General features: G+C 37.7%; 2 protein-coding genes across 3 annotated transcripts; both read left to right on the top strand.

Annotated features, from left to right (window-relative positions):
* Positions 1-4,927: 4,927 nt before the first annotated feature.
* Positions 4,928-15,119, top strand: LOC122826425 (arg8-vasotocin receptor-like). 2 transcript variants are annotated; one of them, XR_006369791.1, is made up of 5 exons: positions 4,928-5,936; positions 7,356-10,402; positions 10,517-10,672; positions 13,369-13,925; positions 15,047-15,119. XR_006369791.1 is itself a non-coding variant. In XM_044108257.1 (2 exons), the coding sequence occupies exons 1-2, from the start codon at positions 5,045-5,047 to the stop codon at positions 7,625-7,627; spliced, it is 1,164 nt and encodes a 387-aa protein (XP_043964192.1). In that variant the 5' UTR covers positions 4,928-5,044; the 3' UTR covers positions 7,628-10,494. The 2 variants fall into 2 exon arrangements, 1 of the variants encoding a protein (XP_043964192.1); XM_044108257.1 differs by lacking the exons at positions 10,517-10,672; positions 13,369-13,925; positions 15,047-15,119 and having other exon boundaries at positions 7,356-10,494.
* Positions 15,047-25,740, top strand: LOC122826424 (acyl-coenzyme A thioesterase 1-like). Its single transcript, XM_044108256.1, has 11 exons — positions 15,047-15,125; positions 18,468-18,676; positions 19,197-19,296; positions 20,330-20,514; positions 21,219-21,382; positions 21,840-21,959; positions 23,002-23,084; positions 23,168-23,261; positions 23,340-23,420; positions 24,048-24,189; positions 24,919-25,740. The coding sequence occupies exons 2-11, from the start codon at positions 18,481-18,483 to the stop codon at positions 25,035-25,037; spliced, it is 1,284 nt and encodes a 427-aa protein (XP_043964191.1). The 5' UTR covers positions 15,047-15,125; positions 18,468-18,480; the 3' UTR covers positions 25,038-25,740.
* The last annotated feature ends 75 nt before the right edge of the window (positions 25,741-25,815 follow it).

Below are 25,815 nucleotides of genomic sequence, written 5' to 3'. Positions count from 1 at the left end.
TCAACTATTTAGTTTGTTTTTTTCCAGGATTTTCCTGGATTTAACCCCGTCCATCTTGTTGGAGGCAACACAATTCTTTCCAGTAATATTTCGAGAATAAAGTAATAATATTATGACTTTAAAACAGAATAGTATGATATTTTTTATATCCATTCTCAAAATATGAGTTTATTTTCTTATTATTTGAACCTTTATTCTTGTACAACTTAATTCTTGTAATTGTCATATTTATTTATTATTCTATGACAATCTACAATAACTGAAGAATTTGAATTATTATTGTTACAATATTTAATTTTAACATTATTTTCTCATTAGTATGGCCCTAATACTTTATCTTAGGATAGATTTTTTTCTGTTAATAACTAAAATTATTTAACTTTTTACTCAGGATATTTTTAATTTATGTCAAACTTAGTTTAATATTGAAATATTTTAGTGTAAAATAATCAGAAAGAAACAACTTAATTAAAAAAATATGAAATTGTGTTCTGGTGTATTTTTTTGTTTGTTTTTCATCTTAAATTTGTTAAATACATAAAGTCATAATTTTATTCTCATGTTTTTTGGCCCTAATACATCAAGTCAGTAATCATTTAATAGGAGCTTTAACTTTTTATTCAGTACATTGAATAAAAAATTAATAAAAAAATCTATTTATTGCTAAATAATTTGCCTTAAGTTTTGTTATGTTGCATTTTTTCCAGTTTTTTTTTTTATCTTAAATGTGTTACATAAACACGCTGTGTGCATGTGTTCTGAACTAACAGAAAGAAACCAGAACCGGTCCGGAATCGGTGACACAATGGCTGGTTGTGTTCAACACACGCAGCGTGCGCCCGGCGGTGTCTGAGCGCTTATCGCCGCGGATACCGGCCGCCATTATCTGTCAGTTCCGGCCAACTTTGACAGCTTCATAACCGCAGAGTCATAAATCTGTGAGTGGTGGCAGGTCTGAGCATTACCCACCATTGTTTTACCAAAACACGTTATGTAACCTGATGGGCAGCCGCCTCTCCTCTCGCTCCGCTCTGCATATAGATTGGACATTAAGAGGCTGAAACGCAGCCCAGTTACTCCAGGAGTTTTTCTGAATCACGTCTCAAACCAGGTAGTTTTGGAAAGAAATTCTACCAAATAAATACCAACAGACTCAGTTGATAAACTTTCAAGCAATATAATACTAATTAGGGTGGATTGAATATCAGCCGGTTGACTAATCCTTAATGTTGGGTCAGTAATCAGCTGACAGGTGAAAACGATCTTATCTCTTCTGCTTTTCTTCCTTTAGAGAGGTTTGACTGTTAGCCCCGCCCACCAGGTTAGCCCCGCCTACCGTACAAGCCCCGCCCACTATGTCATGCCTGCGCGTTTTCAGTATAATAATAGTCACCCCACTTTTCTCAACTTGGCAACTTTTTTCCAATATTTAGCGACCTTTCAGATTTAAAAAAAAATTGTATCAGCCGAAATCAGAGTCGGCAAGTCAGGGATTTTAAAGATCAATAATCGGTAATCAGCCAGAAAACCACAATCAGTGCAGCCCTGATACTAATAATGCAAAAACACATTCTCATATATTAATTAACTTTAAATGATCTAATGAATATTTCACACTGGAGCTGGAAGATATTTTAAATATCCAAAATAAATAAACAAAACAACAAATAATATTAATTATGAAGTCTCTGGAAACAAAATTATCCTTAAAAAAAGCAGCAAACTGAAGACTTTTATCATCCAGGTTTTGGTAAAAAGAAAAAACAATGAACAATGCAAATGGAAATTATTGAGGGCTGCACAGTGGCGCAGTTGGTAGAGCTGTTGCCTTGCAGCAAGAAGGTCCTGGGTTCGATTCCCGGACCGGGGTCTTTCTGCATGGAGTTTGCATGTTTTCCCTGTGCATGGTGGGTTCTCTCCGGGTTCTCCGGCTTCCTCCCACAATCCAAAAACATGACTGTCAGGTTAAATGGTCTCTCTACATTCTCCCTAGGTGTGAGTGTGTGTGTGTCTTGTGTGTCTTTGTGTTGCCCTGCGACAGACTGGTGACCTGTCCAGGGTGACCCCGTGACCCCGCCTCTCGCCTGGAACACAGCTGGGGAGGAACCAGCAACCCTCCTTGACCCCATTAGGGATGAAGGTGAACAGAAAATGGATGGATGGAAATTGATTTTGCTTTAATTTATCATGTGATTAATTGATTTATTGCTTATTATGACAGGCCTGTCATTGATACCGATACCGATACTTTTTATCATTTAAGTTTGATTTATGATCAAACGTCTGATATTTTGGTGTTTTTTTATTTTTACCCTTAAATTATATTGTTAAACCTTAAGAAAGAATTTGAACAAAGTTGAATTAAATACTTTATTAGCTAATAAACAAGATAAACAAAGAATAGAACAAAACAAATGTGTTTTTTTCCTAAATAAAGAGCAAAAACATAATAATTTCAGAGAAAGTCAAAACAAAATCCTTTTTGAGGTAGAACTAAGAAACTACAACACAAAAATAAACTAAAATTTCATAAGGAGGTGTAAAACTAAACTTTCATCTGTAGATATTCCAGTGAAAACAGATTATTGTTATAAAATGGGAATGTTTTTTTCCTGTTATGGATGTTTAAACAGTCGGTTTTGTTTCCAAGGTTCCTGCAGCAGTAAAATCATCCGGTTCCTTCAGGAATTATAAAATGCTTTTAATCAAATAAAAGTGACTTTATTAATCCCTCGTCAGGCTGAAAGCTTTCCTGATGAAATCATAGAAAGCTGAAGTTTCATTAGTGTTGAATTTTATTTCCGTTTTTAGCTTTTTCCTTAATGGTCGGTTCTGATGAAACAAGTTTTCACACCCTGACCTTCATTTTAATGTTTTTTATATTTCCCCTTCAGTGAGTCTAGAGATTTAATCCTTAATTTTCTTCTGGGTTTCCTGATTTTTATCACTTTAATGTTTTCAGATAATCAAATCACCTTCATTACAGGCAGTTTTATGATTATTTCATTTATTAGGAGCGTAAAAATCAATCCACAGCTGATCTAAACAAAATATCTTTAATAATTGTTAAACGATTATTAAGATTCAAATTCAGATATAATCAAGCAATTTCAGTTACTTTATATTCTACTGTTAGCAATATGCTAACCTTAGCATTTTAGCTAATACATGAATATTAGAATACTGGGTGGCGTAGGTCACTGTTACCCTACATGTTAGTGATAACGCCCATGCTAACATTAGCATTGTAGCTAAAATAATTGTTTTATCACACTGGATAGAGTACATCATGCTAGTAATACCTGACATGCTACTGACAGCATTTAAGCTGAAATTAGCATTTTAGCTAATTTTAGCTTATACACTAATGTTTGCATACTGAGTAGAGTAAGTCGTTGTTATGCAACATGCTAGTGATAACTTACATCCTACTGACAGTGTCAACATGCTAGTGACTCTGTGTGCTAGTGATAGCCCTCATGCTAACATTAACCTTATAGCTAAAATAAGCATTTTGGCTAAGAGACTAAGGATTTTAGCTAATTTTTGATGCATTGGTCACATTTAGCATACTGAATGGAGTATGTCAATGTTAATCCACATGCTAGTGATGCTACCTAAGCTAACCTTACTATTTTAGTCAACTTTTTTATCATTAGTACGCTGGATTCCAACATAAACACACACTTTGGCAGGCGCTTTTTAAGTTTCTTCAGAAAAGTTGTATTTATTCTACAGTCCAGAGTTTAAAAAAAGCCCTGAAGAACTTCTGGAGTTGTTGTCTCTTGTAAAAGTTAGCCTTAATCTTAAAGGTGGCAGAGCTGGAACTTTAATCTGGTTTCTGCTCTGCCTGCAGGAGTTTTCCTTCTCCATCAGGAGTGACGCAGGTTTCCCTGATTAAAAACAAGTTGAGCCTCTGAGGTTATCTGGTTGTCGACACAAAGACCCATTAATGTCACACAAACTCGCTGTAGAGCGAGACCTAGATCTGCTAATTAGATGCTGACTACATCAACAGTTGCTGATGTTGATGAATATGATCAATATTTAAACAGTTTTTCTACAAAGCTCCAGTTTCTTCAGACGAAATATTTTCTCTTGACTGGAATCTGGAGCTGAATTAACAAGTTATGAATTATAGAAGATCAATAAAACTATATGTTAACTAGAAATGTAATTTCTGTGCTTTCAGTTTCTGGTTTGCATGAATTACTGCATCAATGCGGCGTGGAATGGAGGAGATCAGCCTGCGATTCTGCTGGGATTCTGGAGCCTTCAGGTAGTCTGGATTGTCTCTCTGCTAAAACTGAAGCGATTAATCGATTATTAAACAATCAACTAATTTAGTAATCAATTAATCATTAAGTGGAATGTACAGACTCAAAAAACAATTGTCTCGGCAGAAATATATAAATACAATGTTTATGTTATTTAAAGAAGGACATAAAATAAATAGCAAAAAAATGTTCTTACATAATCAGATGGAAATTTTGGTATTTTAAGGACAAAAATTACAACAATGTGTATAAATAGCAAAACATATAAAAATAAATGTTTTCTTAATAAAACTGTAACAGAAACTGCAGGAGTGTGTCTGTGTCTGGTGAATTTCTGGTTAAAACATGTTTGGTTTTCATTCTGTGTGGAGAAAATCCACAAATTCTACTCAAGTAAGAATACGTCAAAATAAAATTACTCAAAAGTACAGCAGAGTAAAGGTACTTTTCAGAAAAAAGAATTTTCCTAAAAGTTATTTAAATAAATGTAAGTGGCTCCTACCCAACTCTGGTTAAATCCATGTATTAACATAAATGTCATTAGATGTTGAGATCTGGGCTGGTTTTGGGGGATTTACGTTGTTTTGGGTTGGAAGCTGCCAGATCTGGCAACCTGAGCATGTTGACCCCGGGCACCAAACGGGCTAGGACCGCCCCTGCGTGCATGGGGTTTCCACAGGAAGCTCTAAAAGAGGCAGACCCGCATCGGCTGCGCCCAGACGCATCTCCTGCTGTTTGTCCTCTGTCCGTCTGTCCGGAGCGCCACCATGCGCTCCTTCAACGCCACGCAGCGGAACCTCAGCGGGACCGCCAACCACTCCGACCCGTTCGGGCGCAACGAGGAGGTGGCCAAGCTGGAGATCACGGTGCTGAGCCTGGCGTTCGTGGCGGCGGTGGCGGGGAACCTGAGCGTCCTGCTGGCCATGCTGCGCAGCCGCAGAAAGCTGTCGCGCATGCACCTGTTCATGAAGCACCTGAGCCTGGCCGACCTGGTGGTCGCCTTCTTCCAGGTGCTGCCGCAGCTCTGCTGGGAGGTCACCTTCCGCTTCTACGGGCCGGACTTCCTGTGCCGCATCGTGAAGCACCTGCAGGTTCTGGGCATGTTCGCCTCCACCTACATGATGGTGATGATGACCGTGGACCGCTACGTGGCGATCTGCCACCCGCTGCGCAGCCTGCGGCAGCCCACGCGGCGCGCCTACATTATGATCAGCTGCAGCTGGGCGTGCAGCCTGCTGCTCAGCTCCCCGCAGTACTTCATCTTCTCCCTCAGCGAGGTTCGCCCCGGTTCGGCCGTCTACGACTGCTGGGGTCACTTCGTGGAGCCGTGGGGGCTGCGCGCCTACATCACCTGGATCACGGCGGGGATCTTCCTGGTTCCGGTGGCCGTGCTGGTGTTCTGCTACGGCTTCATCTGCAGGACGATCTGGAAGAACCTGAAGGGCAAAACCCGCAGGAAGAGCGCGGACGCTTCGGCGGCGGGCGGCAGGTCCAGGATCCTGGGCAGGAACTCCGTCAGCAGCGTCTCCACCATCTCCCGCGCCAAATTACGCACCGTCAAGATGACTTTCGTGATCGTGGTGGCTTACGTGGTGTGCTGGGCTCCGTTCTTCATCGTTCAGATGTGGTCCGTGTGGGACGAAACCTTCTCCTGGCACGGTGGGTCTCCCTTTCTGCTCCCAAATATAATAAAACTACAGATTTTATTCCTGTAGCGCTTTTCTAACAACGCGTAAAAGATGCAGATTTGCGCTTTTTCTTTGCAAAAACGGGCTTTTAAATGAAAATAAAGGAACAAACTGTTAATTTTCCTTTTCATATCAGTTTTTAACTTCCTGTTTTATGTTTTAATTTATTTACTGAAGTTCTCTGTTTGCAATTTAACTCAATTCCTGGAAAGCGTCTGAGTTTTTTGACAAGTCGTCCTGCTGCTAAATAATTATAGATTTTATTTGTGTAGCGTTTTTCTAACGAGGCTCAGACGCTGATAAGCGCTTTTAGTCTGTAAAACTGAATTTTTCATGAAAATAAATAAACAAAATGTTTATTTTCCTTTCCATAACAACTTTAAATGCATGATTAATGTCATGGTTTATGTTTTGTTTGATTGCTGTCTGAGTTTTTTACAAGATCTCCTGACACCGTTGGTCTTACTTTTTGCTTCTAAGTAATAATAGATTTTTTTGTATTGCGGTGAGTTAAAGTTAAATCTGCTTTTTGTTTGTAAAACGGAATATTTTACAAAAATGAATCAGCAAACTGTTCATTTTCTTCTTCCTAAAAGCTTTTAATCTATAATTAATGTCCAGTTTTATATTTAGATTCCTGAGTGTTTAGAGAAGATAAATAAAATTGATGGTTATTATTACAAGTTCTAGTATTAAATCTTCATCTTCATTCTTTGTCTTGTTCTAAACTTTTAATGTTAGTTTAAAAGTTAAGTCTCTATTTAATTAATTAATTATCCTTTAGATTAGATATATCCACAATAATTCACTTTCATTTTCCTTTAAAAAGAAGAAATTATACATTTTAAGGAAAAAAACGGTTATAAACTAAATGTATTGTTTGTTTTTTTTAGATAAAGAATGAACAACAAAAATATTTTACAGCATTAAAAAACTGTAGAGAAAAAGTATTTCCATGAAAATTAAACATATAAACCATTTATTTATGTTAACACAGTAAGAATGTAAAATTATGAGTAAAAAGTGTTAAAATGTTGAGGAAAACTTTTCACATTTCATTGTTTGGATTCAATGGAGAGAAGAAATGACAACTGGTAACAAATGTCTCTTCAAAAACTGAAAGTTCATAAAACTCTCCATTGGTAATTATAAGACCCTCACACACTGTCAGAGTGCCGCTTGGATCACAAATCACCAAATATGTAAATTAGATGATGACATCATCCAGTGACTGTTGAAGACAGCCACTAGCTGATTCTCTTGCTGAGACGTTTATGTCAGTTGGTTCAGACTCCAGAAGCGATTCCAGCTGTTTGTCTCGTTGAAATTCAGCCTGGGGATTTTTGTTAAACTTAATTTTATTTAGTAAAGTTTCTTTTTCGTCCTGCAGACTCTGAGAACCCGGCGGTGACGCTGTCCGCCCTGCTGGCCAGCCTCAACAGCTGCTGCAACCCCTGGATCTACCTGATCTTCAGCGGCCACCTGCTGTCGGACTTCCTGGGCCTGCTGCCCTGCTGCCGCCGGCTGCGGGACCGGCTGCGGCAGCAGGACTCGGACAGCAGCATCCGGCGCACCACGCTGCTGTCCCGCCTGCAGGCGCCGCGCCCGTCCGACCTCAACTTCACCTTCAAAAACTGTCCGCCGGCCACACCGGCGTCCTGACTGCAGACACGCCCGACCGGCTGACATCAACCAGGGAGCTAAAGGAGAGCTTGGTTCGGTCCAAACGGGGAGCGTTCACTTCTCGTTGTGGGTTAAGCAGCTTTTCACGATGGCTTCGTTAAAGGGGCAGTATCATATAAAATCAACTTTTTTTTAACTTTCCATCATGTTTTAATGTTTTTCCCTCATCTAAAGCAACCCTGGAGTGTTGCTTTGATTCTTTCAGTATGTCTGAGAAATCATTTAATCACCATGGCAACCATTCAGCTGTTAAAACACCCGTTTGGACCTAGCTCCGCCTTCAAAACGCAGCTCCTCCCCCACTCAGCTCCTTCAAACTAGCCAGCAGCAGTTAGCAAACAGCTGGTGGAACTGCTGAGCTCATCATTATTCTCAGAGCAACGCCGGTAAAAACGCTGGGAAAGGGTTAATAGAGGAGCCATGTTGACTTCCTGAAGGCGGAGCTTCTTAAAGAGACAGAGGCCCAATTTTAGATTACAAAGTAAAACGTCTTCTAAATCATGTTTGATATTTACAGCGTTTTTATAACAGTTGACTGTAACATAGTTACTTAATTATGCTATAAAAAACGCATCATACTGTCCCTTTAACGTATTTCAGATATAAAATGGATGATTTACCAATACAAGCTGGTGCCAAGCAGTTATTAAATAAAAGTCACTTGGAAACCATAATTGTTTCGGCTTTAAGGACAACTAGGATAGAAAAAAACTCAAATGTGGCCAAAAGTTTGTTTATTCACTTTTTTTTTTGGGTTGTAAATTCTTGGACTTTTTCTAACCGTAAATAAACAGCCAATAAATTTGGATTAATGAAAAAATATTGAGAATAATCTGGATTACCATCTGCTGCAATCCTAAAACTCCAAACAATTTAAATATTAGACTTGAGGATCTAAAATGTGTTATGAGCCAAAAAACAGCTAAAAAAGATCAAAACTGAACAACATAATTATGTTTCCAGTTTCCGCAAATGTATTTTACTTTGTAGGCGTGAGGAGCATTTTCAGAGCATTTTCTTTCTGTTTGTATTTTCTAAACAATAATCCAGCAAGCTGTTCTGTGTTTGTAATACTCGGTAAGTTTCCTTCAGTAGAAACACAATGATTATTGTTCAGGCCTGAAACGGGACGTTAATTTCCTGACAGCTGGTATCTAATGGCCCTTTCCATTTAAACTTCATGGGAAGTTTAAATCTTCATTGTAAATTCAGGAACCAGGTCTGGAATGTCAGCTTTGCAAATTCATTAGATTCTCAGTATGTTTACATTTCTTACATAAATACTGAGAATATACAGTTTTTTATTCACCTTAAAGCTAATTGGATGATTAATTAACATTTTCCCAAGAGAAAAATCACAGATTCTCCTTCATAGAAACCATTAAAACCTTTGAACTTGTTGTTGGGAAAAGGAAAATGTGGCTGTAGTTTAACTTGATTTGGATCAATGGAAACTGATTCAAACCCAGAGTTTATAAAACCTAAAGGCTGTAATTTAGTTTACATTCATGCAAATTCTCTTTACCAAGTTGAACTCCTTTGCTAGTTGAGGTTTGGGTCATTTATTTACCTCATCCCACTCATCACCTCACTCATTAATTCTCATCATTTCTCTTCTCTTTAACCAGTTCATCATTAACCCCCACCAACCCACTCATTCTCCTCATTTATCTTACATAACCCTTTCCAATGCTTTTTAAAACTCCCAATCCAAAAAAACTCCCAATCGTTTCATTTCAATTAATGAAACGATCTCATTAAGATTGTTTCTCATTCCTAGTCCTGTTCATCCCACTCATCCTCCTCATTCTTCCCCCTCTCTCTCATCTTTCTTAACTTTGGAATAACTTTGCACACCATGATGTTTAAGCTGAAACTGGTATTGTTTGTACATTTTTCTCATGTAAATACCTTGTTTACTTATGAGCTCCTCCAACAGGGGGCGCTGCAGATGCATGTTTAAATTGTTTGCTCCATGAATTGACATAAAAATAGTTCAAACTGTGGTGGGTTATAAATTGATGTGCACTTTGTTTAATGCGATAAGTAATGTAAATAGTCGTGGTTTTACGAAGTGATTTGAAGTTTTGTGACGTTTGAATTTTTGTGCGTTGCGTTAGGATGGTACTGGTTCCCTCAGGGTGTTGCAGGTGTTGCATATTGTACCAAGCTGTTGTCTGTCTGCATGTTGTAGTGCACATGTACTAAAAAAATGAACGTTTTATGTAATTTCATGTTAGTTTTTTGAGTTTTTTTATTATTATTCTCACTTTAGATGCTTGAACAGTGAAATGTCCTGTTGCGCACCAGGAAGTCCAGTGGACGTTGTCGACGTCTTCGTATCGTTTTGTTCTGTTAAACGATACGAAGCAAACAAACTGTCACTGTTGCTTCTTTCCAGTCAGCCATGTTTGTTTGCTTTGAACTAATGAATTGTCTTGAGTAGTTTTGCGAGATTTCCCATCTGACATCTGAATGTTCATGAGTGGCATCAGTTCGTAGTGTTGGAGGAATATTTTCTTGACACCATGTCTGTCACAAAGTTCCAGCCATCGCAGGCTGGTTTCTTCAACGTCAACGGCCTCCAACGATCTCAACCCAACAGTGCAGCATCGTTCTACGGGATGATCTGGAGCCATGAGAGTCACATCATGAGATGTCCAGCAACTCATGAATCAAATCTTTGAGGAATGTTGCAGACATGGGCTTGGTCTGGAAGCCGATTCTGGCATGGTGCTCCTGTAGACTTGGCTGGTAAGAATACCGTCTCTTCTGGAAAACATCCTGAAAGTGTCCTGATCAGATGCTAAACCAGCCTTCAGATGGCGCTCATTTCAGCTGATTTTATCCAATATGCTGTTCTTTCAGCTATGATCTGTTTCCCTTGAGAGTTTGAACACATCTGGACCAACAAATCCAGATCTTCAAGCAGATGAAAGTGATCTATCCATCATCCCATCATTTAGGAACAAAGACATCAAGATACTTGAACTGTTGAGGCAAAGAGGAGGAGACCTTTATCAGGTCAGAGCTACGGTTCCTATCTTGGTTCCTTCAGTCTTCAATGACTGAAGGAACCAGAACCACTCGTTTATTGGGGGAGGGTCTTTGGTTGGGGTTCCCAGTAGAGCATCATCTGCTAGAAAACCAAGACAGTCTGAAATTTGTAGATCTTTCTCTGTGGAATTTGCATAATCCCTCCAAGTTCATCAACTTGTCCAAACAACATCCATGCTAGTTTGAGAGTAGAGTAAAAAAAAAAAACTGGTGAAGAATTTGTTTTTTTACCTTTAATTCACTTATTTACCAGGTTTTGTCAATGAAGAGTCCTTCTGCAAATGAAATTAAAACATTAAACGGTGAATGTTCAAACAAAAGAGTTTCCAGATTCAACCTCTTAAGAAAGTCAGAAGCTCAAAGTGTTCCCCAGAGGTTATGATGAAAGGAACAATAATTTCCTGTCTGCGATAACTTAATTAGTTTGGAAGCACCAAAAGTGATTAAATAGCACACTTCCTGTCAGGCTTTTTAACTGCCCTGCTCCTGAACAAAAACACATCTCTCTGATGGGAAAATGATTGAAAGCTGTCATCCAGATATGCAAAAGCTGTCAAAACAGATTTGAAAAAAATACTAATTTGCAGGTAGAAAACCCAGAAACCAAAATGAATGTGAAGGTAAATACCTGCAGAGTCATTCCTTTGAAAATCTCAAACTTTTTTCTGTTTGTCATTTAGGAGCTAAACTGTCTTCAAATGAAGGTATATTGAGTCTTCATCTTCTTTTATTGCTAACCAGCTAGCACTGATAGCACCAACACTTCTGTACCCACCCTGCATCAATTTGTCCAAAGAACATGAATGTTAGCTTGAGAAAAACATGTGACACGAACAAATCTGATCAAACTGGTGGAGAGTTTGATCAGGATATTTAGCAAGCTAGCTAAATATTTAGTTCCATAAATATTTAGTGAGCAAGCTAACTATTTAGCTCTCAATTAAATATTTAGCTCTGAGATAGCTAATATTTAGCTATCAGGTAGCTAAAGTCTTGAAATAGCTAAATATTTTGTTAGCCTTGTGATAGCTCAAATATTTAGCTCTGAGCTAAATATTTTGCTAGTTAACTTGCTAACTAAACCTTTAGCTTGCTAACAGATATTTGTAAATAAATAACATGGTGAAATATGATTTTGAAAATGTTCCCATCATGATGGACTGAAAGCCTTAAAATATGTTTAAGTTTTGACTGTGTAACTTTATGAACGCCTTCCCATTTATATGTTTATAAATGAAGCAATCTGTTAGTAAAAGATTGAACCTGCTGTGGGAATGTTTTAGTTTTCCGTCTGGTTTTAAGGAATTTCAGTTTAATATCAATCACTCTGTCAACGCAGCCCCAGCTTATCAAAGAGCTGAGGTCAGGAAATAAGAGAAAGGAAGTGCATTGTTTAAGACAGGAAGTGGAGATGAATGCAGCAAAGCAAGGCAGCCGACTTTTAAAAAGGAGCAGTTTAGTTGATGAAAGTCGTCAGGGTGGAGACCCATCCTGCATGCTGGCGTTAAGTTGCCTCTAACTGTCTATAGATCCACATCACAGATGCTGTTTTCGTCTCTGGAAAACACTCATGAATTTGTCTTCCTCTGACATCCGACGGCGTTCTCCAACAGAAATAGTTTCCTTGCTGCTCTTGTTTCAGTGAACATGATTCTACCAGCGATTAGCTTTCTTGTTAATAATAGTTAGTTTGGTCTGTCAACACAGTCGTTCTCAAATCCTACTGGGGTTTTTTATTGTAACTTGGACTGAACCCTCTTTCCAGTAACTGTGTGGATGACTTAGTATATTTTCCATGAACCCAAAGAAAAAAACATCAACATTAATCAGTTTTCGTCATATTGTTTCAGCCCTAATTCCTAAATCTGCTTTCATAGCTATGTTATAACACAAACTTCACCTTGTATGGAAATAGTGAATAGTGAACGTTTGTTTCAGCTGTTTTACTTCTCTGGATCAATACTACAAGTTTGTGGCATTTTTGGAGTTTTACCGCTTTTCCAACTTCTTATCATAACTAGCTCTGCTACATTGCTAACATTTAACAATATAGAACAGGAACTGCAATCAGAGAATTTTATAGATTTTAAAAAAGGTTTCTTCCTGTTTGTATACAAGTTCAGCAGGGGTTGTACTGCCAGCATCTCTGTGGTCCACATTTCTCCCTGCGTTTGTTCTTTGACCAGCTACGTTTAGTTGGTGCACAGCTTTAAATGTGGGAGGCGAAAATATTAATTGTCCTTTTTGATGCCAGTCACAGCTAAATGTTCAGCCATGTTGTAATCTGAAGGGGAACAGAACATGTAATAATTAACTAAGCAGACGGTTATCTTGCTAGAACAGAACCGTTTTTCATGTCTTTTAATGTCGATGGATCACAGCTTCTCCTCATTTTGTTTTGAATGTATTTGAAAATGCTTTGAGTCATTTGGTCCCTTCATTGTTGTTTTTTAATTTCTTTCTTTGGTCTTTTTAAAATTATTCATTGAAGACCCAACATTATGCAGTGTTACAGGTTCAGAAAGGTATTTTTCTTAACTCAGTATATGTTAAGATGAATCTTTACCTGCATTAGGATGATGATACTATGTAGTAGTAATTTCACTGGCATCTGGTGAACGCTGCTTGCATCACTCATTGCATTATTTTTCATGTTTTCACAGCAGAAAAATGCAAATCAACTTACAGACCAGCTGGAAACTGGGAATATGTTCTGCATCAGACAGTCCAGAACCCAGATGTGATCAATTAAAACCAGGAATGTTGATTTTAATCTTACCAAAGTTTCTCTTTAGCCTAATTTGTCCCATTAGTCAAGCTTTATGCACAAAGTTTCCATTAAGCATCCGGTAAATAGCTACTTACTCCAGTTCAATTAGTTTCCTCCACAATCAGATCCCCGTGCTGGCAGTCTTATGTAACTGGATTATGTTGCATCATAAATGAAAAAACAGAAGTTTCCGTTTGGTTGGATGACAGCCTTTTGGAAAGGTTTTGAGTTTTGTAAGATTTTTCAGCAGAAAATTCAAATTCCTCTAAATATTTAGAATGAATGTTGCAAATCTGCCAGAGCGAGGAAATTGTGTGGGTGTTGGTGCAATCTGTCCTGCTGCATAAACACTTTTACATTTGGCTGCCTGAATGTTTAACTTCTTAAACGTTGTCCTTTCACAGTGTTTTTTCTTTTTAAACTGGACCTGATGACGGTGTCAGTCTTTGGGTAATGGTGCCGTCTTTTTCTCTGTCTGACTCACCGTGTTATTTAATTAACAATGTTTTTAAAACAGTAAATCCATGGCAATTTTTCCTTCTTTTTATTTTATTTTCCAAATGGATGAATTAAATCTGCACTTGAATGTTTGCCAGTCATTTTAATGCATAAACATTTTATTAATTAGTTTTGTTTAATTGGGTAAACATAAACCTTGTAGTTGAATTTTAAATTAAAAGTACCAACAAATTTGAAGTTTTGATTTCTCCATTGTGCATAAATTAAGTGTCTTGCTGCCCGCTGCTGGTCTACGTGCTACCTTAGCTTGCATATGCCGTGGGCCGGCTCGGCTTTCTTCCTCAAACATGGCTGAAAAGTACAACAGTCTTGTGGGAAGACAAGTGGTTAAAAAAAAAGGATCAAAAAGTTAAAATAAGTAAGCAAACATGACATAAAAAATACTCCCTGAATTTAAAGTTAAGCGATGCTAACTTTTACGAGGAATTTGAACTGAACACGCAGCATTTAACATGTGCCACCATGTTTATTCCTCCACGTTTCCCTTTTGTTTATAGACTGTCGTAAATGTAAGTATACCCGAACTGACGACAGAGCGGCTAAATTTAAAATGAACAAGCTTGGATTTTGTCAAACGGTTGTTTTACGTTAGTAAAAGTAATATTTTTAAGTCGAAGCATTAGCTTCCGCTCGCAATACTTTTAAAGTGACCACGCATGAAATGAAGCGTTTTTCACTCCGACTTTCTGCCTATTTTAACGGTCCGACAAAACTAAGAAAAACATATATGAATGAGATAAGCTTTATTGTAAATTCGGCTGTAATTAAATAAAGCTAATATAAAGACAAAAAAGTAAATAAGAAGCACAAAAAACTGACGTGATGACGCAGTTGGTTTGATTACCGTCATGGCGTGACTTTTAAACTTTAAATACGTTTTGGTTGCTTATTTTCCTGAAGAAATTAATGCGAAACTGTGCAGTGGTTCGCTGATTTGTTGAACTGGGTTTAGCTGTGCTGAAGGATGACTTAAGGTCATGTTTCAGTCCAAAGTCCTGGACTGTCCGATCTTTAAGTTGGTATCTTTCCATCGCTTTTATCTTCATACTTAGCAACAAAGAGATCTGGAGGTTCGTTTGGGTCCAGTTCGGTGGAAAGAGGTGGCCGCGACGGGCTGCAGGGCGTTTTCAGGTGAGTCTTATTATATTTTTCTATCAGCTGGAAAAACATTGCAAAAACACAAAACTAGAAGCCAGGCAAAGTGTTTTTGGTGTAGCTTCTAGTTCAAATATCTCACTACACTTGAAATAATGCAAAACTAACTTACAAATCAATTTTCACACGATATTGATGAAAAACTACTAGTTTCACTGATAGATTATTTCACTTATAACCTGGGGGAAAATCTCCTGTTTCAGGTTTTAAAAAAAAGTCTACCAGTGAAACTATTGGTATTAAGGAATTATTGACTTAAAAAGCTCCCATTTCTTACTGAAAAGTTACTGTTTAGTTTTGTTGGTTTGTTAGTTTTGTTATTTGAAGTTTTGCTGTTATTTCAAGTGCACTAAGGTATTTGCACCAGAAACTAGACAAAAAACCTCAGTGAGTCCAGAAAGCTGCAGCAGCCAAAAAATAAAATGGTTGAATTCAGCAAACAATAACAGGAAACTTAAGGGAAATTTCTTTAAATGTTCAGGTTAGAAAATCTGAAAGCTATAATTAGTTTTTTCTTTTGGAGATAGAGAACTGAGTTGGACAATAAAAAAATATTTTTGCCTTAAAGAAATAAACTATTCACCATAAGTGAAAATAAGGACTTGCAAAAACCAGTTTGTTTGTTTGTCAAGAGCTGCGTTTTATCAATCATAAAATTGGAAATTGGGAATTACAAAAATAAATTTGCTTTATTTAAACATGTCAACTTTGGAAAAACAGATTTTTGCTAAAAAAAGTTTTTGAGGTTTTTTTATTTATTTTTTTATTTTTGACTAAATCTAATTTATTGTATTTTAAAAAAACTGCAATGGAAACACCTTTTTTATTGCATCATGAGTCATGATCATTAACAGGATGTTACTACTGACTGAAATGACAAAGAAAACGAACAGGAAGTAGTAGAAGGTTGATTAGCAGAATGTTTTTAAAACATGAAGAAACTTACGTGATTTTAATTATAGTTCTTATTTAATGGAAACACAGCAATTGCAAAGTTGTATTTTTTTTTACATTTGTGGAATAACTACAGATATGATGAGCTTATCAAGTTTGAAATATCTAAAGGTTTAACATATTTGAGAACCATCAGTTGAAAAGTTGAAAACGTATTAAAATCTATAAATTTGTAACTAAATAAGCCAAAAGCTCACTTTTGCAAAGTAATATAAATGCTAATCAGGTTTGGAGACAGTTGTTCTGTTTTCTCACCAATCTGGTTTGCAGAGTCCCAACATTCAAATGGACATATTTAGTTCATTTTAAAAAAATATTTCTACGTTTGACATCATCAGAAAGCCCAGAATCCACTAGAATACGTGGAAACACCAAAGCGAGATCTGTTCCTGGAGTTCAGATGGATTCAGAGTAACCTTTTAGTCCGTAAAGTTTTTAAGTTATTTCTCCAAAATCAATTCTGATGCATAAAATGTTTACTGTCTTTTTACAATCACTGTATTTTTAAATGGAGTTTAAAACGCTCCCGTTGGGGTTGGTTCCTTCGCTCTGTTAACTCTTCTTTCATTCAGGTTCTCTTATTGTTTCATTTCTTTGATGGATTTCCATGTTTGTAAAACGCGGACTGGCCTTGATTCGCTTCAGTTTCCATGGTTACATGGCAGAAATGACAGAGATTTAATTGAATAAAGTCACATATTTTCAAACAATTTCTCAGTGTCTTTCAGACTTGGTGCGAAGAAGATAAATGTTTAAAAACAATTAAAAACACTGAATTTAACCTTAGAGTAAAGAGAAAACTCGTGTTAAAGCTGCAAACTTTCAGTTTCTTTATAGAAAGACTGATTCTGTTGATCAAAATCTTCCACATCCACATGATGGAATGAATTGTTTATTAAAAACGACCAAACAAAAGTCACTGATCACTGCAGCAGGTTTTCCATGAGCGAGGCTGAGGGAGGTTCAAATGAACACCCTGAATGATCAGAAACACAAGAGAGACGGATGATGTAACGGCTTCAGATGATGGATAATGCAGCTGCATGACAGAGATTAAAAACAAAACAACAGATTGTTTGCAGCAGGGTAACACCGTGATTATTGAAGAGTGATTCAGAGATCACAGTGTTGTAACCGCAGTAAAGATGATTAATTTAATATGAGAAGTTTAACATCTACTGTAAAAAATGACAAAGGTTTAAAAGATGTAGTTTAAAAACCCTCAACACTCTATGAAGAATTAAAGTGCCTCCCTCTAGCGGCCAGAAGGCAGAACTTCAGCTCTCCTCTATTTCAATGTAAAATACATCGAAGTATTTTTGCTTCGATGTATTTTACTACGACAGTGATAGAAAAATAAACTTCCACCAAAACTCATACATTTAGAGATTAATCTCAGAGATTTTCTAGAAAAAAACAAGAAAATTTAAGTTTGAAACTTTTGAATTTCCAAGTTAATTCAAAAGAAAATCTCTGAGATTAATTAAAAAATATTTTCTAGCAAATTTTGACCCGTCAAGTTCAGACATTTTCAAGTTCTTTTTCTAGAAAATTTGTTTGTTTCCTACTTTTCCAACAACTGGAAACAATGTTCTACCAAAACATCTCAGAATGTTTTATATTAATCTTAGAAATTTTCTAGAAAAATTTCCAAGGTTGAAAATTTGTAAATTTTAGACTTTTGACACTGAGAAACTTGAAAGTTGATCCTAGATAATCTCTGAGATTAATCTCAAACTTTCTGAGTTTAATTCTGAGATGAATAAAGTTTGTTTTCTGCTGTCTAACCAACTAGAAAGAACTTTTTAAATAGCAGAATTCAGCACCAAATCTCATGTTTATTCATCCAGATGAACCTTGACACTGTCTGCTTTATCTCACTGTTCACAGATTTCTGCAAAGATTAGGTTTGGACTTTAGTTCCTGTCAAACGTTGTCGGGATCATTTTATGTAAAGGTGTGAAAATGTCTTTAAGGTGGAAAATGTCCACCTTAAGTTGAATTGATCAGAGGTTGCTGGCCTGTCATCATCCGGTTATCTCTACGCTTCGAGTTCAACAGGGGGTCATTTTAAAAGTTCAAGGTCACTTCAGATGTTTTTATAATCAAATAAAACCCGAATCTCACAATAAAAAAATCAAATAAAACTTTTACAGCAGGAAAAATGTTGCATCAGTTAATTTTTATTGCCTCTTGTCAGTGCAACCCTGATCTCACTCAGTGCATTTAAAGGAAACGCAGTGCGATCGCTCTTGGAGTGAAAACTCTGGTCGTTTTATTGCTGGTTGTATCTCAGGATAATAAACACGCTGGACTTTGAGTCGGTTATTTAAACGCGGCGGCGCTCCGTGTTTCTCTCCACAGCTGATCGGCGGCCATGTCTCTGAGCTCTCCTCCTCCGATTCTCTCCATCCGGCCCTCGCGGGCGCTGGTGGACGAGGCGTTCGAGGTCCTGGTGGAGAATCTGCCCCCGGTGTCGCCGTTCACGCTGCGCTCGCTGCACCACTCTGAGGACGGGGACGACTGGGAGGCGTACGGCCACTACTTCAGCGACCACAGCGGGAGAGTGTCAGGTCGGTTCTGGTCGGTTCTGGTCTCCGTCGAATCAGTCCGAGGAGATTCTGCCATGCAGGACTAACACATACTCACCTTTCTGCTCCATTTCTTTGGCTCTTTGCTAAACAGAAAGGTCAAAGGGTCAGTGTTTTGTAAAATTGACTTTTTTTTAGCTTTACTTCATGTTACACCCGGGGGGACCTAGATCCGAAGGTAACAGAGTTACTGTATTGTGCTATAAAATGTAAAAGTAAAAGGACTAAAATATTTATCACCTTGTAAATTTTCCTGGAAAAGCATAAGTTACTGCTTAGGGTTATATGCATATCCTAAGCAGTATAAAATAAATCATTTTTTACTATACATATAAAAGTAAATCTAAATATTTTAGGAATTATTTAAGCTCTGAACTGATTTTATCCCAGTAAAAGAAGATGTTCTCTCTAAAATGTCTCATCAGTCACCTGACTGAGGCACCAATGCAGTCTCTGGATATCGATGCGTTCAGCTTCATTCGGTTTTTCCGTCTCCGTTTAGTTTCGGAGGATCTGAGTTTTGGAGGAACGTACTCTGGGATGGAGCCCATGGGTTTGATTTGGAGCATGCGTCCAGTTCCAGGCAGCCGCACCGGACTCAGGTAAGACATTTTCAACTCTGTAAACGTCTGAATATTACTCCGTTACCGGAAATTCAAATTAAGCAGAGTTTTATCAAAATGGTTCCAAAACCAGTCAAGTTATTCTAAAGTAATTGAAAGATTTTTGTTTCTTAGTCTTTTGACGTCATGTTTGCAGAAAAGAAGGATTTCTTGTGCGCTATTGAAGACAACGTCTCATTTGTTTTCAGCGTTTCAATTGAAATTTTGATTAGTTCAATCAGATAATCAGTAAAGATGACGTATTATGCTTCCTTGAACAGGTTAAGATGTGTCAGTGGTCTATACAAAATGTGTTTATTACATTTTTTATACAGATTCATTCTTAGAAAATCACATTTTAGTCTGTTAAGCTATTTTAGGGCCTCTGTCACTTTAAATTTAAATAAGCTGCTGTTAATCAACGTCTAATAATCGTTAATACTCACGTGAAAATGGCTATGAAAAGACGTACAATTATACAAATATACAATTGAAAAGCAGAAGTGGAGCCTCCTGCACAACCAGCAACAATTCAGCAAGTGGTTTCTGAATAGTGAGTTAACAACAAAACACTTGTCTTTTCCAGCAGCCATTGTACAGCTCATACAATAGCTGTTGGAACTCTGCTGGGGTTGCTAGGTAACGGGGCAGTGTCCATGGAATGAACACGACATTTTTGAAAAGGCTCATTTTCCAAACACCAAAAAATATTAAGTAATTTTTTTTTTTAAAAGTCCTCAGTGTTGTTTTTAGAAGCAGTAGAAACCCAAATGGAAGTCTAAAAATGTAAATTTATTATCTCAGGTTCACTTTAAATCAGTTCCTGATACTTGCAGGAAAACCCTCCCATGTTGTTGTATCACCATTGTGGGGGCATCACAGAGCACTTTTTCAGCAAGAGTGTGTGAGAATTACATCATACATGACAAATCATTCTTTGTTCACAGATAAATGCGCTGGCATCAGTCAGGAAACATGAATGTAACTTTGTAATTAACCAGCAGCTGATTCTGCTCCACTCTTCCCTGGTCAGGTTGAGGAAGAAGGACGTCACCACCCCCATGCTGATCACCATCTCCCTGTACAATGGACATGAGGACTTCAGGGACAGCAGCCCTCTGGTTTCCATGGTAACGGAGAGGTGGTACATGGGCCCAGGCATCCAGAGGATCGAAATCACTGATGGAGGATTACGAGGGGGTCTCTTTATACCCCCAGGTAAAACTGCAGTGCTGGACAATTTTATTTATTTATTTCAGTCATTTTTAACCTTTCCATACACAATTTAAAAAAAACACACAATGCTGAAAAACAAAATTATTCTATTTCACTTTATAATGAGTTTAAAATATTTTTAAAATTTTCTTCTTACAGAATATATTTTAAAAAATTAGTGGTAATTTATTTTTGTCTGCCTAATGCTTGTAATTGTCCTTCAGTTGTACTCTGAAGCTGCTGCACACTATTATCAAACCTTTACAATGTAGCATCATTAGCACAGAGATGCTAATAACCTGGACACATTGCATATTGTTTATGTGAGAAACTCCTGGTTCTCCACATATCCAACAATATTCTGCTCCAGTTAAAATTTTCTAATTTAACTCCCAACAGTAATGTCACAGACAGCAGGCACTGACCGTTACCTAGCAACCCAAGTTGAGTTCCGCCCGTTACTTAGCAACCAAAGCTGAGCTCCAGAACGTTTTGGTTAAATTCAATTCAACTGATAAATACTTTATTGATTCCAAAGGGAAATAAAATGTGGTTGTAACTCACATTAAGTCAGCTGGTTGTCAAATCCTTTTCTTTATTATTATTATTATTATTATTGATAAATTGTGAAAAAACCTTCATTAGCCTTTGTTTTCCAGCTGTCATTGGAGATACGGCTGTTCACTGTGAAGTTGTTGCTCCTGCAGGTCCAGGACCGTTCCCTGGGATTCTGGACCTGTGGGGAGGCGGAGGAGGGCTGCTGGAGTATCGCTCCGCCCTGCTGGCCTCGCGCGGTTACGTCTGTCTGGCCCTGGAGTATTTCAAAACGGGCCAGATGAAGTCAACAGATATGAGCTTTGAATACTTTGAGGTTTGTCTAACTTTTCTTTTACTTCATCTATTTTCAGAATCAGTAAATCACTTCAAGTGGTCGTTTCATGACTTTAAATTCTTCCTTTTTTACATTTAAGTTCTTCTGCGATGCTTTTTCTTATTCCTGGTCGCAGAGCGTTTGGCTGTTTCTGTAGCTTGGTGCCATAAAAAAGTAACGCCCAATCTCCTCAGGACTTTTTTGGGAAATATTCTCATTACCAATGACTACAAACACTTTATACCACAAAGTCTGGAACAGTTTTTCTTCTTCACTGTCCATTTGTTTGATTATCTGAGTCATGGCTGTGTGAAATTGGGACTGTTTTAAACTTTATTTTGCCCTAAGACTCATTAAATCCAAAAAACAAAGAAATGTTTTCCTTTTCCATCCGAAGAACTTGATTCTGAAAGTTCTTTGGCTGAAAACAGCCAATCAGATCCGTTTGCTTGTGCAGAACGCCTACCATGTCCTGAAGGACCATCCTCTGGTCATCCCGGACCGAGTTGGGATCATCAGTCTCTGCCTCGGCACCATCGTGACCCTCAGCTTGGTGGCAGAAAGCACAGAGATCAAGGTAAGTCTTCTCCTGACCAAAACTTAGCTTAGCTTGACGAGAATCTTCAGAACGTTTCAGAAAGTTTTCCTTTAGACTCAAAGCAGGATTTGTTTTAATATGTGATAAATCTCCTGCCAGTAGTTTGGTGAATCTGATGCATATCAAGTTATTTTGGATCATTAAACCAGCTGTGATAAACATCTGGGTTTGTCCAAGCAGAAACCTCCCAACTGATGCATTATGGGACTTTTGGCTTTATTACAACTGTTTAAACTGAAGTTATTTAGCAGAAATTCAAACTTTGCCTGTCAGAATTACAAAATGTGCTGGTTGATAAAGTATCAAAGAAAGTATTTTTGTTTTGAGACAAAATGATGTAACGGATAAACGAGAACAGATTGTCAAAGATCAATCAACTTTAAATACTAATCAATATTTTAAATATCCAAAAATAAATGAACAAAACAGAAACAATAAGTATCATGAAGTATAAAGTGTTTGTCAACAAAATTATAATAAAAAAAAAGACCAGACTGAAAACTATCGTCCAGTTTTTGGTAGAAAAATTATTGAGCTCTTTCTAACTTAGAGTGCGATTAATTGATTATTGATTATTGCGATAGACCTGATTAAAGGGGGATTTTTGGTCCAGAAAGCCAAATTATGTTGATCATGATTGATTTTAAAGCAGTTTACAGGGTCAGATATCCGGGGTGTCAATACTTTCTGCACGGTGCATCAGTTTGATATCTGGAGTCTGTAGTAGCAACATTCTCTGATGACGGCTGTGATTCAGGAACCGGTTCCTGAATCCGTCCTGCGGAGAACCGGTTCCTGAATGCGTCGTTCGCAGAACCGGTTCCTGAATGCGTCCTGCAGAGAACCGGTTCCTGAATGCGTCCTGCAGAGAACCGGTTCCTGAATGCGTCGTTCGGAGAACCGGTTCCTGAATGCATCGTTCCTGAATGCGTCGTTCGGAGTCCCACTGGGTTCTGTACTCGGCCCGTTTTTATCCTGGATCTCTGGTGGAGTTTTGATGTTCGCCTTGGTTCTGTTTCAGCCCTGTTGCGTCGTTTGCATCAGCAACGTCATCAGCAAATCACCAGGGAAAACCCTCAGCGGGTTCCACCGAAGCATTCCCAGGTAGGTCACTGGGAACACTGGGAACACTGGGAACACTGGCGTTTCTCAGCCGGGATGGTTTGGACCTCTGTGTGTGTTGGCAGCGAGTTCAATAAGATACGTGTGGACGAGAACAACCATCAGATCTGGAGGGACGTGGGGCTGGCGCTGCTGAAGGAACCGTCCATGAAGGTGGACGTAAGTATTTCTGGTTCCTGTTCCTGCAGAAACGATTTAATTCCCTCAGAGTCGAATTTAAGCTTTTATTCCTGCAAGGTGGCCAAAATAAACTGTCCTCTGCTGCTGGTCAACGGATGTGATGATCAGAACTGGTGTGCGGTGGAAACGGCCGATGATGTGAGTTTATGTTTCAGCTCTCTGAAGAACTTTAAAAGTTTTAGTCTTTGGATCTTCTGGTTTTTATGAGAACGAATATCTCAGACATCATTTCAAATATTTATCATACAGAAAATATTTCATCCACATGAATCGTAAAATAAAATGAAAAAGTCCTAAAGAGAAGGAGCTTGTGTGAAATCAGTCATGTTATGAGAATAAAGTGGAAATAATACCAGAATAAACTCTTATTAGCAGAATAAAGTCATAAAATTATGAGAAAAAATTAGTACAAGAATAAACTTCAACACAAAAAAACTGTTTTACAACGGCGGTAAAACGAGGAACTGAGAATTTTGTGAAGTTATTGGTTTCATAGATTAGGAAATACTGAATCTATTAATCCATCAGATTATTATTGATAGAGGATCTTGAATTAGTTCTGCAAGCGGCTGCGTCTGTTTCTAGGACTTTATTTTTGTATTATTGTGGTTTTATTCTTGAAGCTAAAAGTTCATCCTGGCTCCAAAACCTGATTCCATAAATTCATCAGATTTGTCTTTTTATTCCTGATCGTTTTGAACTAAATGAATCGGACCTCGGCTCTTATTTCAGCCTGCAGTGAAACTTTTCATGTTTGCCTCCCAGATTTCCAAGACGATGAACGCAGCGGGGAAGGGTCACCTGCTGACCCGGCTGGACTACCCTGAGACCGGACATCTGATCGAGCCGCCGTTCTCGCCTCACTGCCGCGCCGGAAACTTCATGCTGTACAGCTCCAACCAGAAAGGTGAGCAGCACACAGAAACACAGAAACACAGAAACACGGAGCAGGACGCTTCATTTACATCTGTTCTATAGAAACGAGCTGAAAACTGGAATCAACGTGTTTAAACCAACCAGTCAACCAAGGTCAGGAATGTTCTTAAAGGGCCGGTTTACCCAGAATGCATTTAGAAAACCCAGTTCAGTTATTAAAAACGTTCAGGGTTCTGTTGATTTTGCATAAATGTAACTAGTTTTTTTATTGATATTAACAAATTATTTACTCCAAATAAACTCCTATATCTTGCTGAAAAGTTACTTTTCTGTCTCACTTGAAGATATTTTCTCTAGAAAATAGACCAACATTACCAGGTGAGATGTTTTTGTTTTTGTTTTTGCTGTGTATTACGTAACGTTCACTTTCCTTTGTCCCCGTTGCTCCTCAGGGTGGTGGCAGCATCATGCTGAGGGTTTTTTTAGTTTTTGGTGCCCAGCTGTAATTCAAGTGATGTAAATTTGTTAAACATTTTATTCTCAACCAGAACAACATAATTAGACGTAATTTCCTTACAGTGGAAAATGAACATGCAACCAAAGTATTCATCTTTCATATTGATTTCAAATGCAGGCCGCACCTTTCAGATTGAGATTGCTTTGTTTGATGAAGTTCCAGTAAAAAGTTGGCGGTTGTGCCAGGAAGGGGAAGTCTCAGCGGTGTTTGGGGTTGGTGCTGATACTGTGGGCTGCGTTGCAGTGATCCAATGCTACGGAGGGAAAACGAAGCCGCACAGCGACGCTCAGGACGACTCCTGGAGGAAGATCCTCTGCTTCCTGCGCCACCATCTTTACTGCAGCCAGAAAGCCAAGATGTGACGCGCCGACAGGTTCTCACCTCAGCAGGGTTTTACGGTTCTCCACACGTTTTCTTTGGTCAAAATAAACATTTTCAGAGCAAAAATACAAATTTACAGAGAATAAAGTCTGAAAATTTATTCTAAAATTTCCAGCTTTTATTTCAATAAACAAGTCAAATTAAATTTGACTGAAATAATTTACAACTTTATGTACTTTTATATTAAAATCTGTTTAACTTTGTATCCTGTGATAATCTTACAACATGCCACAAACTGGGTTTGTTGTTTGTTTATTATTGTTAAAAATTAATAATGTTTATATATTTTTGTCAAATCTTCTTCTGATGTCGGTTTAAATTGAAGTTTGACTTTCATGTAGAAACTGAAAATCAAAAGGTTTAAAATTTATTGCAGCTTTACATAAAAAATAAACTTCTGTTAGTTTTGATGATCACAGCTTGTATCCAATATTTCATTTTATAAAGATATTTTCCTTCCACTAAACTTTTAGCCTTCTTATCAGTAACCTTTTGTATCTGTCAGTGTTGATGAATTTAATATTTCTGTACTATAATTCTAATGTATGAGCAACTAAACTTTGTTTTTTTGTAAATTGATCATTAAATAAACCTAACAGATCTACTGTTGAGATAAAAATGTCGATTCTTATTTTTATGTATTTTGTTGTTTTATTGTCTGAATGAACTCATTAAAACAATTTTTAACATTTTTGGATGGATGAACAGAAACTGATTAAAGAATCTTCAGTCCCAGTTTTCCAGTAGGAAATTCATCAG

Source organism: Gambusia affinis, linkage group LG23 (genome assembly GCF_019740435.1).
Source record: "Gambusia affinis linkage group LG23, SWU_Gaff_1.0, whole genome shotgun sequence".
NCBI lineage: Eukaryota > Metazoa > Chordata > Actinopteri > Cyprinodontiformes > Poeciliidae > Gambusia > Gambusia affinis.
Note: the sequence above shows the minus strand (reverse complement) of the source record. Positions and strands in the feature narration are given on the sequence as shown.

Bases quoted from the DNA above. Each gene is read 5' to 3' on its own strand.
- LOC122826425 (XM_044108257.1), top strand. From the start codon at position 5,045: ATGCGCTCCTTCAACGCCACGCAGCGGAACCTCAGCGGGACCGCCAAC. The intron at 5,937-7,355 runs GTGGGTCTCCCT...TTCGTCCTGCAG, and splicing joins CGAAACCTTCTCCTGGCACG to ACTCTGAGAACCCGGCGGTG.
- LOC122826424 (XM_044108256.1), top strand. From the start codon at position 18,481: ATGTCTCTGAGCTCTCCTCCTCCGATTCTCTCCATCCGGCCCTCGCGG. The intron at 20,515-21,218 runs GTAAAACTGCAG...TTGCTCCTGCAG, and splicing joins GGGTCTCTTTATACCCCCAG to GTCCAGGACCGTTCCCTGGG. The intron at 23,421-24,047 runs GTGAGTTTATGT...TTTGCCTCCCAG, and splicing joins CGGTGGAAACGGCCGATGAT to ATTTCCAAGACGATGAACGC.